The sequence below is a fragment of the Megalobrama amblycephala genome, linkage group LG3 (assembly GCF_018812025.1).
Source record: "Megalobrama amblycephala isolate DHTTF-2021 linkage group LG3, ASM1881202v1, whole genome shotgun sequence".
In the NCBI taxonomy this organism is placed as follows: Eukaryota; Metazoa; Chordata; class Actinopteri; order Cypriniformes; family Xenocyprididae; genus Megalobrama; species Megalobrama amblycephala.
The window spans coordinates 5,609,904-5,627,939 of NC_063046.1; the positions used below are offsets into that span (position 1 = coordinate 5,609,904).

The following is an 18,036-nucleotide window of genomic DNA, read 5'->3' on the forward strand; positions in this document are numbered from 1 at the left end:
TTCATCTTCTGCTTCAGCTCTTCCTCTGTCTGTGTCTTGAGCAGATAGAGTTGACATTAAAGGTATTTTTGAATATCAAAACCAACATTGTGATGGAAAGAGAGGTTCAGGACAGCAGGATGTAGTTTTTTCTAGAAATGTAGTCTATTACTGAGATTCAAGCTTGGGTCATGTTAGGTTTCAGCACACTAAAAACATAAATTTAATACTATAAAAAAAAAATGCTAACTAATAACCAAGAAAAACTTAGGCCGACCACACACTAGATGATTTTCTTAACTGTGGGAGACCACAGACATAATGACAGTTTCAGCTGAATTTTAGCATTATAATCCTCTGAATGCACACACTAGATGATTTGACCGGACCACAAGACCACACACCTGTTGATTGTAGGAACATTTTCACAGGGAGACGAGATCTCACAAGATCAAAACATGATTTGAAACGTGATCGACGTTGTCAGTTGGTTCTCCTGATGAGAGTTTTGTTTTATGGAAAGAAAAACAAAGGAGTGATAAAGATTATAATTATATTTCTTAATACTGCACTTTCGTGAGATGTTTGTTGCTGCCGAGTTTCAGCTATAGAAGCACACAACATCCAGTAGGTGAAGCTTGATCAAGAGTCACAAATATCAAAAATGTTTGACATGTACGATTTGGGATTGTGTGAGCTCCGATGCAACGGGACCAGTTCAATAATCGTAATGACATCACACAATTGAGGATTTTTTGGACAAAAAGTCGGTTGTGAGAAGCCTTGAATCGGGCCGAACCCCCCAGATTGCTGAGGGTTGCAAATCGGGCCCAAAATCGGCTTAAAATCTTCGAGTGTGTGGCCAGCCTGAGGTTGCGGGTTTGAGTCTCAGTGCCAGCAGGAGATGTCGGTGGGTGGAGTGAATGAACAGAGCTCTCTTCCACTCTCATTACTCACAACTGAAGTGTCCTTGAGCAAGACATCTGACCCCCAATCACTCCCCGGGACCCACAGCCAACAGCTGCTCACTGCTCTGTGTGTGTGTGTTCAATACTCACTGCTGTGTGTGTCTGTGTGTGTGTACTGGGATGTGTGAAATGCAGAGCACAAGTTTTGAATATTGGACGCCGTACTTGGCTACACTTCAATACACTTTTCTTATTTCTCTTTCTTCAGTGTTTCTGCTTATTAGCATCAGGTGTCACCACTAATGCTCAATCATCACTTAATTAATTATCTCATTAACTTCAGCACTGTTTCAGTGTTATTTTAACACGCTGTAGTGTGGACACACATGAACACCGAGTTATTTTTAACACTGGGGATTTTGCTGTGCATCATTTGTTTATTAATCTGTTTTTCTTCCTTGTTTACATGTTTGTCCACATATGTGTGTCCTCTGTGTTCACCATGGAAACGTTCATTTGAATGTGCTAGAGAATGGAGAGTCTGTGTGTATGTTGTATTTCCTTATCATGGAAAATCTCTGGTGTTAAATAACACTGCTCTGTGTCTCCTGGGATCCACTCTTCAGAGTGTTAAAAACTAACACTGAAGCAGTGTTACAGTTAAATAATAAAGTGATAATTGAATATTAGTGATGAATGTGCTGTTAAGAAGCAGAAGGAAAGATGAACAAGAGAAACACAAGAACTACAACTGACTTCCACAGCCTAAAGCCCTGAATACACTGCAGTCCTATAAGTTCATTACTTTATCACACTGTGTGACATGGATCTACTAAACTTGGGTATGACATGCATGTAGACTGTACGATGATGACACCTGTTGATTCATAGGCTATGATGCAAGTTTCTATAGAAGAATAAAACGTCATAATCAGCATGCGCTAGTGGCAAATAAAACACCATGTTGAATCACACTTTGGCAGTGAAAGAAGAAGGGAAAAGAACTTGAGGTAAGCAGTTTTACATTTTAGAGCTATGTAGCTTTGATTTCATGTCACATTTTTATTGGCTGGTCAGTCGACGTAGGCCGTAGCAGCAAACACACATGCTGAATTTCTGACAGTGTCAGAAAATGATTGTAGGCTATCTTTGGTCCCAATACCAGGAAAACGGCCGTCTTTGAACCTCTCTCAATGTACGACATAGGACCACCGATTATGAGCCATGATCACAGAAATCTCCACAATTGCTTCACGATGGCAAATCTTTCGTCTGGTACAGCCAAAAATCGTGCAGTGTATCCCAGATTTAGGTTGAAATCAAGTCAAGTTAAAAGAAGACATTAAGGCCTGGTTTCACAGACAGGGTTTAGATTAAGCCAGGATTAGGTCTTAGTTCAATTAGGACATTTAAGTAGCTTTTATAAACTTACACTTGGGGGAAAAAAAGAAATACTGGTGTGCAAGTTACTTTCAGTTAAAGCTCACTCAAATATGCATTTTAGTCTAGCTTAAGCCTTGTCTGTGAAACCGTGGGTAAATCTCTCAAGATTTCAGCAGAAAAGGACTAAACAACTCCACTTACTAACCAGATTTAATCCAGAGTCTAATCATTGATTTAAGTCTACATGGTGTCACTACCCTGTTTGACCTGAACAATGAGGGTTGAGTTCATTAGTGAAGTCAGGTGACACTGGTTACTGAGAGCTTTAAGAGCTCTGTTTGAGGCTCCAGTCAAAGAGGAAAAAATGTGTGTTCACATTTAACAAACGGTCTACAAGTGGCAGCGATTCACAAAATCCTAGTGTATATGGCGTGATTCCTTCTGGCGATACAACAGTGGCATTCCCAATTAATCATATTATATCTAAACAAAATGTAGGTTTATAGAGCTGTTTCATGATATGCATTGATTTGTAATGTTAAGTCTGTGCATTACGAGAGCATTCTTTTAGTATGGTGGATTTTTGTCCACATTTTGTTTAGATATAATATGATTACTAATACGACAATATCCGGTTATATAAAAGAGAGGCAAAGCACAGGCCCCAAGAAAAAGAGAAAACCGTTACAATCTTCTTTTATTCCTCCCTTGATCATGTGACTGAAACCCAAATGTGAGACATTCAAACTGACCAATCAGCAGATTACAGCTTCCTCCACCGTACTAAAGGTGTGACAGATACAGTTAGCCCTGATGTACACACTTCCTGGAGGGGGTTAAAACAGGAAAAGCAAAAGTCTTTGTTGATTTTCATCCTTGTACATTTTAACAACACTGTAAGTGTGTCCCGTTGGGTGATCAAACGTGACAAATGGTCAAACGCAGGTGTGGATGGACAGTCCCATACATGAAGATGAGAGAGATGAAACACGAGTTCAGGTATTTAAAATTACAACCATTAATTTATAGATTCACCATATACCAAATATAACGACTCCAGAACATTTACTGATTCGAAAAAAACATGCATTATCTGTGAATGTTAAAATATAAATTGTGATAATTTTTTGATGGAGGTCCATATTATATATACTAATACTGACTGACACAGACGTCAACATGCAAATAAAGGGACAGAGGTGGACAAACACACAAATATAGAGGAAGTGAATATGATATGGGGGTTTTTGAGAAATAAACAAATGATGTGAAATGAGGTGATGAATGAGGGATGAGAGCAGATATAATGATCACACTGTTTAAAGCTGCAGACAGAAACATCAGACTCAGGACAGAAACACACGACCTCTAAAGTAAGAACAACTCACATGTTCATTCTTCAAACACAACTAGACTTTGAGATGTTAATATTGTCTGAATGATTGTGAATTTTGTTTTTCTGCTATTTTTTAAATGACATGATCATGTTTTACTCCAAGATGAATATGGGATTATCTGAGTTTTTCAATGTGTTTCTTCCTCAGAAATGGAGCAAACTCTATATTTCATTCTTCTTCTCATTGGTGAGTGTGTTTGTTGTTTTATTGATGGTTTATAGTTTCATCAGGTTTGACTGTTATGAAAAGCATTAAATCAAACCCTCTCTTTCACAGCTCTCTGCTCCGTATCTGAATGTGTTCAGCGTCAGTATCACTTTATACGTGAGGCGAAGAGCTGGACTGAAGCTCAGAGATACTGCAGAGAGAAATACACAGATCTGGCCACCGTTGACAACATGAACGACATGAACGAGGTGAAGAGAGTGAGTGATAATCCTAATGATTATGTCTGGATTGGGCTGAAGAAGACGAGTGTTGATGAATGGCGGTGGTCTTCAGGTGAACCTGTGCTCTATCCGAACTGGGCTCTTGGACAACCAAATAACAGACACGAGTGTGCTGTGATGAAGAATGGACAATGGCATGATGTGTCATGTAGTAACAGCCAGACTTTCATCTGCAACAACAGTGAGTTCAACTATTTAAAATTACAACCATTAATTTATATGCACCATATACCAAATATAATGGCTCCAGAACATTTACTTCTGATTAGAAAAACACGCTTCAACTGATGCCTTAATGTTTAATATCTTCATCACAAAGGGTCAGCACCGCCAACATCATACCCAGTCAACAGTTTGTCTCTCAGTGATGTAAAAGTGTAACCTCACAGCGCTCTCACTGTGTGCTCATACTGTGGTCACAATGTGAGATCACCCCAGCTAGAAATGTTATTGCTCAAAGCACAGAACATTACAGTAATAATGAACACAAACAACTTACAGAGCTTTACTTGTTCCACCTGACTGCTGCAGATTTATTTTGGTGTGGATTGTGTTGAAATAGAAACGCTCCAGGTAGAGCCTCACGGGTTTCCATCTCATAATTATAGTTACTCATGGAGTGAACGCAGCAGGAGCTCATTGTTTTGGTTCAGGAGGAACTGTTAAAGGCGCTGCTGTTTGTTTTTGGCTCTCGGTGACTGAAGTCTGTCTAACTCTGTATAACCTCATGAAACGCTCTGATGACGAGTGATGCAGGTGCATATGCAATGGTTTAACAGAATTAATTAATTTTTTTTTTTTTATTTTTTTTTTTTTAGGTAGACTAATTATGTTACCTAATGGATTTATTTCATTTGTACGGAGCCCCTAAAGGGACATGGTGGTGGAAAAAAAATTAGGATGGGAGGAAAAAATATTTTTCAAATCTTTTGCGTTCTCTGACAAAACCTGTTGTGAGTTCAGACAAACACTTCCTGTTTAATTTCCCTCAGGCAGTGGTTCAGACAGCTCTGTGTCTATGTGTGCACATGCCTGGTGTTCAACAGCTGTACAACATTTTTGTAGAAACACTTTCAGGTTTTGCACTTTGCAGACGGTCCCTTCAGCTCCTGCACATAGAGATCAATGTATTTTGTACAGTGTGGAGGAAGACTCGTTTTGAGGAAAATTAGGTTGTAGCTCGTTGTCTATGATTGTAAAGAGATGTTATTGTGTTTTAGCAAAGTTTAGCTCACGAGTTATTGATGCAGGAAATCTGAATCTGTGAATATGTTGCCAACTTTACTGAACTTATCCGTTCAGGTTTCTTTCACTGACGTCAAACCGTGTCTTGAACTAAACACTGAACATATTTCTTTATATTTCAGTCTCAGTTCAGAATCAAACTCTATTAACTGCTCCATTGTTAACGTCCAGAGCTGTCTGAACCACTGCCTGAGGGAAATTAAACAGGAAGTGGTTGTCTGAACTCACAACAGGTTTTGTCAGAGAACGCAAAAGCTTTGAAAAATATTTTTTTCCTCCCATCCTAAATTTTTTCCACCACCATGTCCCTTTAGGAGCTCTGTACATCTTAAGTGAGAAAAATATATAAATCCAGAAGTTTTGTAGACAAATGTGTAAATGTTTTAAATGTGTCCATTTCTTGGCTCTTCACGAGTTCACATATCCATATAATTAAATAGAGTAAAGTAATGCGTATTTGGCGTGCTGTCCGGGGAGAGGGCTCCGAGCTCGGAGTTTTGGCTGAACCCAGAGTTCTCCCCCCGGTGTGGTGAAAGTAGATAGAACTCTTAGTGAGGAGGAGGAATGGAGGAGGGATGCTGATAAACTCTCAGATGAACAGAAGTCAGTCTGCTGAATTTATACCTCATGACATTGGTTGAGATGATTAACTGAATGCTCTCCACCTGTGCTAATTAGGTTAATTATCTGAACTTGCTCCTCCCAAATTTTATTAATAAAACATCATTATGTGTAAAATAATTTTAATAAAAAAAAGTATAAAGAGAACAATACACAAACTTTATGTATACTGAGAAACTATTTGTAGATATTCTCTTTAAGTAGTCTAGATTAATTAGTTTTTAAGCCAGAATACAAAACTACCACAAACCCCTTATCTGTTCCAATAATAATTAAAGTAAATGAATTAATCGACTCACTGTATTCCAAACGAGTAAAACAGATCAGAGATGTATTATTACTCTCATCATCAGTATTCCTCTTTTCAGATATCTGAAAAATGCAGCAAATGAATCTGAACTCTTTTATCTTTATCAGTATTTACACTGTTTTCTTCATTTTTAATTACAGTGTTCAGTGTTTATTATTAGCTGGTTGAATCCAGAGCTCAGTTCTCACTTAAATTAAATACTTTTTTACTCTTACTCTAGTATTTTTTTGGACAAGTAATTTTTACTCTGCTCACACTACATTTTGTGGAAAATAATGTTTCTTTCACTTGATTATATTTTTTCAGTACTCTTTCCACCTGATTAAACTAACACTCATTCTGTTCACCTGTAGGTGTCGCTATTACCAAAATTATGTTACTTTTTAAAATCATCATGATGTTCACAAATGTTACTTCATGTTAAATCTTTAAAATAATCCTGAAGATATTGAGAAGATTCAATATATCATCAGCTGTAGAAACAGTCTTTGAATGACACGTGTTTCTGATGTTTCCACTGCTGCTCCTGTTCATCAAACCATAAAGCAGTGTGAGAATAATGAACTTTTTTTATTATTAATTTTTTATTGTTTTTCTTAAAGCGAACACAGGACTCGTCTTTGTCAATCAGACGATGAATTGGAGAGACGCTCAGAGTTACTGCAGACAGAATCACATTGATCTGGTCAGTGTGAGGAACCAGAATGAGAAACAACAGCTTCAGCAGTTCATCAATGATAGTCACATATCTGATGATGTCTGGATCGGTCTGTTCAGAGTCTCATGGCAGTGGTCAGATCAGAGTGACTCCTTATTCAGATACTGGAGGTCTGGTGAACCTAATGATGCTGGAGTTGACAACTGTGCAGCGATCACTGATAATGACGCTCTGAGAGATTGGAATGACCTCCTTTGCTACCCCAAATTTCCTTTTGTGTGTCATGAAGGTGAGCAGATCCTCACAAACACACACAATCCATCCATCACCTCCAGATATCTTAAAGTTCACACTACATGTCTGACATGACAAATTCCTCCACAGTGTTTGTTCTGCATGTTGTTTTTGATCAGTCTCTCTCTAGTTTCTGCTTGTGGTTTGTTTTGTGTCCAGAAAAACTGATTCTGATCAAAGAGAAGCTGACGTGGTCTGAAGCTCTGAGATACTGCAGACAGAATCATGTGGATCTGGTCTCGGTTCATTCAGAAGAGATTCAGCGTGAGGTGATGAATGTGGTTAAATGGGCGTCTACTGGGGCGGTGTGGTTGGGTTTACACAACTACTGCAGCATGAACATGTGGCTCTGGTTGAGCGGAGAGATCGTGTGCTATCAGAACTGGGCTCCAGGGAACGGAGTAGAACCGGAAGACTGCAACCTCGAGAAGAGAAAAGGAGCAGTTCAGTCTGGAGGAAATCAGCGCTGGATCAGCCGTCCTGAGACTGACAGACTCAACTTCATCTGCAGCAGAAATTAAGAGTGAAGGATTCGTTTGTGCTGTTCTTTCACGACTGGCACATCTTTTTAAATTGGCAAACACTTTTTGTTCTGCTTTCATCAGATAATGTGTTTATATCAGTACAATGAAATTATTTTCTCTAACTGAAGAGTATCATATGAATCTTTTTAATATCAATGTAATGTTCTTTTAAAATACCAGTGTGCACTATATATGTTTTAAAGACCCCATGAAATCAAAATGAGTTTTCATCTGTGTCTTTTAGAAACATTTGGAAATTGCAGTCATTCTCTTCTGGAAAAATGGCTCAATATTTTTAACACAGACTGTTCAATCAAACACACTTACAGTCAACTAGACATTAGAAGATCATGATTCAAGGATTTGGCATAAATCATATTGACTATTTAAAAGAAAATCAAAGTAAAGCACAATCACATCAATTGATTTCATGGGATCTTGGGATTCTGGTGGTGTGGATATTTTCTTCTACTCCTGTTTCTAGTCATATCTTTAATTACTTGTTTAAAATGATTGTGAGCATCTACATATGTGTATCAATGAAATTAAATATGGTTTATTCTTAAAGAAAAGTTATACAAATGACTTTAACTAAAGCATTTTGCAACCTGTAATTCAACATCAGCTCAAATAAACTTCTTTACAAACAGCATTCTTGTGTTGTGACGTTTATAAAACACAAATATACATACAATTGTAATAATTTTTGAATGACGTAATCATTTAAAATAAAAAATAAAAAACTTTTATGAATAACTCTATACTCTACACAGTAAAGTCCTCCTAAAAAACTTTACCAATTAATAATGGAGAATGTTACAGTGACGTGATTCACAGCAAAAAGAGTTTTAAAGATCCCGTTCTTCGTGATCCCATGTTTCAAACTTTAGTTAGTGTGTAATGTTGTTGTTAGAGTATAAATAAAATCTGTAAAATTTTAAAGCTCAAAGTTCAATGCCAAGCGAGATATTTTATTTAACAGAAGTCGCCTACATCGAACGGCCAGTTTGGACTACATCCCTCTACTTCCTTCTTTAATGACGTCACTAAAACAGTTTTTTGACTAACCTCCGCCCACAGGAATACACAAGAGTTGCGTTTGTAGAGTGTGTTTGTCGCCATGTCGTCGAAACGCTGTTATTTTCATCCCGCAGTCCAATCACCGGGTCTGATTCCGGCTCAAATTGATAGGGTAAAATTAAAGACGTGTTTACAATAACACTGAGCGCGTGCATCTCCCCGTTATGGTAAGAGGCGTGACCTTTCCGGGCAAGGAGCGCTAAACTGCTGTCGAATCACAACACAGGAACCGCTGGCACAATCAGAACTCGTTACGTATTTCTGAAGGAGGGACTTCATAGAACAAGGAAGTCATCAGCCCGTTTTTATGACAGTGGAAACAGCGGTATACAGATAAGTAAATTATGTGAAAAATACTGTGTTTTTTTACACGCGAAACATGAACACATGTTATATTGCACACTATAAACACAATCAAAGCTTCAAAAAACCACGAAAAACGGGACCTTTAAATGAACAGTAAAGTCAATTAAACAATTAATAATGGAGAACATTACAGTGACGTGATTCACAGCAAAACATGAGTGTTAAATGAACAACTCAGTGTCTTTATGGGTCAAACTTCTGTTAAAGAAACACTAAAGCTACAGCATTTAATGAGATGTTTAAGTGATTAACGTTTGACTTTATTTCTGTCATTCATCTACAGAAGTTCGTATTGAGAATGAACAGAGGTTTAGATGTTGATGTTTCATTGAATGTTTCATTTAAATTAATTATGGTGATCAGTGTTCCCCCTAAAGGAGACTTGAACCCTCTGAAGAACATCAAAATCAGAAGCATACAGCAGCTTTTACTAATGTGCTCTGTGACCCTTAATGTTAGAAAACTACCATTTAAAAACTGTAACTCTCAAATAAATATGAATGTAGATATGTAAAAAAATAAAAAATAAAAAATCCAGTCCTGCTGTAAATTTAACTCCCTATGAATTAATGCGGTCTCCTCATCTACAGGATCCTGTATAAAAGAACATGTCGTTTTTGTCACTTTGACGGCGTCTGCATGATGAAAATAGGTACTGAATGAATTCACTGCACTGCAAAACATGCTTTTCTTACTTGAGGCTGCGTTACACTGTAACTCTTAATGCACAGACCCGATCTTTTGACCATATCTGATTTTTTTGGCCAGTCTGTTTACATTCACTTTAGATGCGACTGGTATCCGATATCTGTGTTTACATTAATTCCCACCCAAAATGATTGTCATTCATAGCTTTACATGCACATGGCAGACCCACCTTGTAGACATTTTAATGAAGTATTTGTATAATGAAAAGGAATAATAGTAGTATAGTCTCTGTTTAGCTGATGCATAGAGCAAATAAAAAAAGCCCTGAAAATACAAATCACACAGACACTTAATATTTAATGGTATCAGATGATTAGGTAATTGCATCTGATATAGATTATACTTCAAATAAAACATTTGCAGTGGGTTTGTAAAAGCTGTTTTTATGTGTGTTTGGCATGAGTTTTTGTTTATACTTTTGAACCGGCAGGCGTCACCAGCGTGAGGAGATTCGAATGCTTCGAAACAGTGAATCATTTTGGGAAGCAATTGGTTCAATTGATTCGAAGCTTTGAAAGGCTTCGTTTCTCCCCGTTGCTGCCAGCCATTTGACCATTTTATCATCTAACTGTGTTGTTATTGTATTAAATTACAGATACATTTGCATGTATTTTAATATAACGGAAAAATACTGAAGTACAGTATTTTGTCTGTATAAAAAAATGTGAATCATTGTAATTTGTCATTAATGTCATACTTAACAGCAGAGCTACTAATTTAGAGATATTTTACAAAGTTTTGACTACAATTTCACTACCATTTAAAATAAAACAAGCTAAAAAAATAATTTTCCTTAAAATTCGGATTTTTATTTATGTATGTATGCATGTATGTATGTATTTTTTACAGTGTAGCTATTTTACCGAGCTGTCAACTCTGGAAACTCTGACGGGATGTTTAATATCAGCACAAGTGACACGATTCAGTTTTGAATGACTCTTTTGGAGTGGGATTGGGACCTGGATGGCTTTTTATAATAACTTAAGGAACCATGAATTCTGCTGAATATATAAATACAGTTCCTGTGGAAAATATGTGACTCTCTGTGTCTGAGATAAAGAGCTCTTCTTCCAGATAGAGTGACAGAAAAACTAATCTAAAGCAATGAATCTTTCAATAACATTATGTTTGTGTACACTATTTTAAGTTTTTCTGCACGTTATTGCTGTCTGCTGGTCAGTAAGAAGAATTATTATGACATGAAAAATATGTTGGTTATTAACTAAGTATTTATCATATGAATAGACAAAGCTCACATGAGTTAAAGCAAAACAATAATGAGAAAGAAAAGTAGCAAAGAGGGTCAAATCACAGACCCAAATCTATATTGTAATATTAGTGTCTGCACAGACATCAGTTCACCTCTGCAGTGCTTGATCAGTTTTGCTTCTTTTCTTTGCCGGATATTTTGAGCAGCTAGTGAGGTGACTCGTTTGGACGTCAGAGTGAAGGTCAGAGGGAATCGTTTGGCTTTTTTGCAGGAATCACCTCGACCTAATGGAGGACTGATTCCGTGTGGATCGGCGATTCGAGTGGAGGTTCATTCGGACAGTTTTCATCTCAAGAGGATTCTTCAGGACCTGGGAATGCCATCAAGCTTTATACACGTATATACTAAGGGTTCAACGGTTCTCAGTAAAAAAATCGAACCGTACTGTTCTCCACTTACGGTTCGGCACGCACTTGTGTATCAGTTTTACTCTGGTTGTGTTTTGTTGTTCTCAATGAAGACAGTACGGGTGAAGCAGGTCTCAGGATGTTTTATTCTGAAGAAGCAGGTCTGCACAAATACACAGAGCACAATTAATGTTTTTTGGGATACACGTCTCTCCCCTTCAGTGGTCCATACAGCATGGAGAAAGCTAGTAAGCAAAACCAATGTCAGTAAAACATTCAAAATGCAAGTCACTGTGTTACATTTCATGACATCACAGTCTTACATTACACTTAAACATTATTTATCTCATGAAATTAATCAATGATATTGTTTACACTTAGAGAAATGTCCTTACATGAGAGGAATGAGAAATGAGAGAAAGCACAACCGACCTCGTCAACAGCAAATGTGCTTCTCAAGATCTCAATTTACTCAATTAACAGTTAAAAAACATAAGACAAATAAGATAAATCAACCAATTAAGATAAAATAAATAAATAAATAAATAAAGTAAGTCACAAAATATGTCACCATTGTATGACATAGGAAATAATATAAAAAAGGAAAATATAGTTTCCTCACTGCTTACTCGAATCAGTGAATGAATTGAATTGTGAAAAATGTTACAGATTTTGCACAATTTAAATTGAAAAAAATATTCAATTTGATAACATCACGTTTGCATACAGACGTCACTCTTTTTTATATCTATCAAACTCCTATAAACTCGATAGTAAACATTTCAAACATTTCTCAACATATAACACAATAAACAATGAACATACCTGCAGAAATACACAGAGCACAATTAATTTTTTGGGATACACGTCTCTCCCCTTCAGTGGTCCATACAGCATGGAGAAAGAAAAATTATGTGCATTACGCCTCATTATAACTCTGAACACAAACATGAAAATATAAGAAAATACCATCAATTTTGATGAAGTTCATTAACATTATTCTTCATATTGTAATATTTGAACCAGCTATACTGCACCACCAGTGCCGCGTTAAGCCTTCTCAGGGCCCTGGGCTAACGAACGCAAAGGTCCCCCCTTTAAAACTTTAAAAATGACGGTCAAATGCAATAGATCATCGTTAAGACCTTGTATGGACCCTTTCTTTGTCCATTTATTCAGCTTCTTAATGATTTTAGTCAGGGTTCGAAATGAGGGGGGTCTGGTCCATAAGAATTCATTTTTGGATTTTGGGGGGTCCCTGACAAATATATTTTAACATTAAAAATGATTGTGAAAATTATAGGTTTTAGTGACGTTTTGTATTTATAACAGTAATTAATTTATTTCCTAGCGCGAGGCAGCAATCAGGGCAGCTATTAGCCGAGTGAGTTCTAGATTGTTGTTGTGGTGCTCCCGCAGACACGTACTAGATAAACGCGGCAAAACGAGACATGAAATCCTGAATGAAAATCCTGTAAGGGCTTCGAGTGTGTTATATCTCCATAATTGCTTATAGTAAAATATTAGGAGTTCGAGTTCCTATATCAAAAGTTGTATTAACTAGATACCCAGTGTAACTTATGTGTATGAAGCCAAATGATCTGCCAGCTAACAGCAGACCTAGCAGCTAGACTAGTTATTCAAAGCTAGCTTAACAACCTACTTGTCCAGTCAGTGATTACGAAAGATAAATCAGGACTTAATTCAAGTCTGTGAGTTGATTAAAGTGAATGTGATTTGAGCATGAATGTACAGTACATGAGAGCTTGGTAAGCTATCTAGGAAGCTAATATTATTTTTCTTAATTTAGAATCCTGCACATGGAGAGAAAAAGAGGAAAAAGAAAGATCACCGACTTTTTTCAAGGGTAAACTGTGCTTATGTGATAACATGGCTTTTCGGCGCCTCCCGCCTAAGTTAGTGTTTCTTTTACTCTCTATGGTAGGCTATCTGCAACTGCATCAAATTCTCATCAAATTCTGCTTAAAAAACTCCCTGTCAATACAGAACGAAATATGCTGTAGCCTATTTTACCGTCAATACTGCCGACGTTGTCTTTGCTGTATCGGTAGGCTATATGTTAAACATCCAAATGTAGACTGGTCTGTCTGTCGGCGCACAGAGCCACGCAGTCGCAGACAGCACGTGAAGTTCGTGAACGCCGAATTCCCTTGTCTTTCTTATCTATTTGTGTTTGAACGGAAAAAAAATTAACGATGTGCTCAAAAAAATAAGTCAAAGTGCCCGTCTCAACGAGTTTCCCCGTAAACGCAGTCAGAGAAAGAAAACGGATGCGTGTCATTCCCGGTATTATGCTGCGTTCCAGGTTTCCTGAGCGCAAGGAATTGTAAAGTTAGCTAGATTTTTAATTTTATTGCAACGTTATATTGTCCTAAAATCAATTTTTCAACGTGTACCTCTTGCATAAACATTGCACGTGCCCCCTCAGATTTCTGAGCCACGTGGATTTTGAATGCAGCTTCCAAAAGACAACAAAAATTGCCGATTAATATTTTCTGTATTAAATACAATTTGAATACAATCACACCAGTGTGATTAGATCGTTCAGTGAGTCATATCATCAGCTGCTAAATTCAGATCTGCGTTCGGGGGCTGGTGCTGAGCCAGAGACAGACGCGTTTGTAAAGCTCTGCATTATAACCATAGACTGTATAACCAATCACACACGATGCTGTTGAGCTTATGAATGCAATGACCAATCAGAGGTGTCCAGATGAGTCATCGCTAAAATGCCGGTGTTTTCTTCACTCGCTCGCTGACTGAACAAAGTGCAATTATGTGTACGAATCGGTAAGATATTAATTTCACAGTATAAATAGCTTCAGTAATTTTTTTTTTGATCAACTTTTAATTATTTTTAACACATAACAAATAACATAATATATCCATTCAGAATAAAACGCAAGAACAACAACAGACATATAATCAATTTACATATTCCAATGAGAAAAAATGCTTTCAGTGATTTTAATGGGAGTTTTTGAGAGTGCTAGAACTAGACTGTCAGTGAAAATGTTCTTTGATGATGTAACTTGCAATGCTTTTATTTACATTAACTTGCAATGTTAAATATATATATATATATATATATATATATATATATATATAAACTCAGTCGTATTAAAAATATGTTATGGCATGACATCCATATCTGTTAATTAAGTAAACAGGCAGGTTGTTTATGCATATTACATTATTAGGTTAATTTGACCATCGCCCACTATAGATCATAATCTATAAAGGTGAGAATTAAGATATTTCATGATAATTCAGTTTGGAAAAATAAATAAATAAATAACTCGTGCCCCCTCAAAAATAATGAGTGCATGACGCCCCTGAAAGAGACAATCTGTTTATTAATTATATCTAATATACAAATATAACTAAATATATCTATTTACTATTAATCTACATTTTTTTAACAAAGAGGTGGGGGGGGGGGGCCTTCAGAACCTTTAATAATTAAATTTTAGGGGACCCCCCAAGAGTCGTAAGTCATTTCGAACCCTGATTTTAGTAGTAACATTTAACATAGATAGGCTTTAGCAAGTTATTGACAACATTATGCCTACAGGTCCTTCTCAAAAAATTAGCATATTGTGATAAAGTTCATTATTTTACTTAATTTACTTTCGCATGGGCTGTTGAACAGTACACACACGGTCCGTGCCATCACAAAAATTGGGCTGCACGCAGACGGGGAGTGCGGACGTCCGCGAACCCTCCTGATGACGAAAATTACGCGATGCGAACGCCCGAAGTATACCTTGATGGTAAGCCTGTAGTAGCGGGCCACCAATCCACCCAGGCCCATATGCACGTGCATACCCAGACGGTACGCCACTGTCCTGGTTGTATTCCTGTGTGCGTGTCCGCTGCGCCGTGACTCTTGATTCAGGTGTGTGACGACAATGCGTTTTAAACGCAAAAGAGGATTGTCTCGGGGCCCTGGGCTGCAGCCCATGTTGCCCATTAGGATAACGCGGCCCTGTGCACCGCGGTCCATCTCGAATGATGACGCATCTATTGGTTTGTTTAAAATAGCAACGTGGAAAATAAACGTTTTTAGTCATTTTCACGGATTCGTATGAATGGGGATCATTTTGACAATGGTTTCGTCTGTACTTAGAAAACACAAAGGAAAAACTTTTCTGTTTTAACCATATCATTGTTGAGTAAACTCACCCTAGAGTTTGTTTCAGTCGATGGATGCGCAAAACGTTACAACAACGATAATCAAAAAGTGTAAACTGTTCACTTTGAGTGCCGTATGCTCTAATGTCCTGTCATTTACGCCGTCATCACCCAGGTGTTGATAGCGCGCGAGTGCAGGTGAGACCAGGGGTGAGTTTCCCGAAAGCATCGTTAGCCAAATATGGTCGTAAGTCCCATTGAACTCTATTGGTAACGACAGAACTTGCGACCATAGTTCGCTTTGGGAAACGCACCCCTGAATAGCACATTGCTGTCTGTGTTTAAACTAAACTCATTTGCATATGTGTAACCCCTGACCCAGGTCCTACTCGCCCCGCTCTGCGCGGGCCTCGAACCCGGGTCTCCGGTGTAGGAGTCGGACGCTCTAACGAGGAGGCTAAAGGCTGCAACCTCTAGCGTCAGTCGCTAGAGCATCTCTTGAGATCAGAGGAGTGAGGTTTACTCGCACAGCAACTACTAGCTGGCCTCCGTTACACTCACCCCCCTAAACCTCACTCCCATCCGGGTCACGGCACCAATGTAACCCCTCTAGTCCAGGTCCTTCTCACCCCGCCCTACGCGGGTCTCCGGCGTGGGAGTCGGACGCTCTAACAAGGAGGCTAAAGGCTGCAACCTCTAGCGTCAGACGCTAGAGCATCTCTTGAGATCAGAGGAGTGAGGTTTACTCGCACAGCAACTACTAGCTGGCCTCCGTTACATATGCAACATATGCATATGCAAACATGCAAACATAAAGTCGGTTATGTCTTAAAGTAGCCTACACATGAAATCAAAATTGAACTTATTTTTTTTTTTTTAACTCAAATTGCTAGTTTTGTGGTGAACAATTCATCCGTGCAAGTCAATCCACACCAAAAAAAATTGTTTGGCTTCGTAATATTTAATCAAAATCTGAAAATGCTCCTCCCCTCTGCAACGGTGCCCCTACTCTAATGACATCAGTTTGACGGCTTGGGTTGAAAACGCTTAAACCACTCCCCTCCAACGGTTAGTCTGCTATGAGCGAGAGATGGAGAGGAGGAGCGCTAAAGTAAAACTCTGCCCTCTGTTCAATATTCCGCTTCACTTGGAAATACGTCACAACACTGGAGAAAAGTCGTTTGCAACTTCCGGTTCACGCGGACTTTAAGTGAACGTATAATAGTCAAGAAAGACAAGGCATGCGTAACAGTAGCCTATATGTACTAGATCCGATCGTGCATGTCTTAAAGGAGAAAAAAATATTCCTGCTGTCTGTGTTTTTAATGTTAAATCAAACAACAAATGACAAAGAAATCACTCAGCTTTTGTAACTTCAATAATGATTAATAATGCAGTGTTATTTTTATATTTGATTACTTTATCAATTTTCTGTACCTGAAAACTACTGTTAGATACCTGAAAAACCTGAAAAGCACTGTTTATTTTACTTGAATATTTGCTCTATTGTATTTATTTGTGATGCTGCTTGTAGTTTGATTATTTGTTCTTATTTTATTTTTTTTATTTTTTTTGACAGTAGTCCTATTTTCCCTGAACATGGCACATACCGAAACCGTGACCCTAAAACCGTGATACAAACCGAACCGTGAGCAATTTGAACCATTGCACCCCTAGTATATACGGAGGATTTGTGAGTTCAGTCTGACTGAGATCTGTTGAAGTGCACCAACGGTTCATGGCCATTCAGTGTTTCAGAGACTGAGTTTGGGGTTCTCTTGTATTATTTTATGTGTTTAATATCTGTTTTGACTCATTTAAACGAAAGTGGAGTAGATAATTGACCTTTGTAGCAAGTGAACTGATTATTAACAACTCTGCTGGAGGGACACGAGTCAATTTAAGAGTTATTTGATTACAAACGAGTCAGTTTAAGAGTCATTTGAATATAAACGAGTCAGTTAAAGAGCTATTTGATTACCACTGAGTCAATTTAAGAGTCACTGATTCATACGAGTGTGTTAAAGGGTTAGTTCACCCAAAAATGAAAATTCTGTCATTAATTACTCCCCCTCATGCCGTTCCACACCCGTAAGACCTTCAATCATCTACGGAACAGTTAATATATAATATTGTATAATGTAGGATTGTGTAACAATGACATTTCCTCTATCAAGATCCATTAATGTACTAAAAACATATGTCAATCATGAATCATATGAATCATGATTCGATACGCTGATTCATAACTCTCCGAAGCTTCCTGAAGCAGTGTTTTGAAATCGGCCATCACTATATAAGTCGTTATTTTGTTTTTTTGGTGCACCAAAAATATTCCCGTC

General features: G+C 37.8%; 1 protein-coding gene across 1 annotated transcript; it reads left to right on the top strand.

Moving 5' to 3' along the window:
* Nucleotides 1-3,522: 3,522 nt before the first annotated feature.
* On the top strand, nucleotides 3,523-8,413 carry LOC125264355 (macrophage mannose receptor 1-like). The gene is made up of 5 exons (XM_048183609.1): nucleotides 3,523-3,643; nucleotides 3,815-3,853; nucleotides 3,944-4,297; nucleotides 6,895-7,239; nucleotides 7,404-8,413. The coding sequence occupies exons 2-5, from the start codon at nucleotides 3,817-3,819 to the stop codon at nucleotides 7,763-7,765; spliced, it is 1,098 nt and encodes a 365-aa protein (XP_048039566.1). The 5' UTR covers nucleotides 3,523-3,643; nucleotides 3,815-3,816; the 3' UTR covers nucleotides 7,766-8,413.
* Nucleotides 8,414-18,036: the final 9,623 nt, after the last annotated feature.

Excerpts from the sequence above, each read along its gene's own strand:
- LOC125264355 (XM_048183609.1), top strand. The coding sequence starts at position 3,817 with ATGGAGCAAACTCTATATTTCATTCTTCTTCTCATTG. Across the intron at positions 3,854-3,943 it reads TTTCATTCTTCTTCTCATTG|CTCTCTGCTCCGTATCTGAA; the intron begins GTGAGTGTGTTT and ends TCTCTTTCACAG. Across the intron at positions 4,298-6,894 it reads GACTTTCATCTGCAACAACA|CGAACACAGGACTCGTCTTT; the intron begins GTGAGTTCAACT and ends TTTTTCTTAAAG.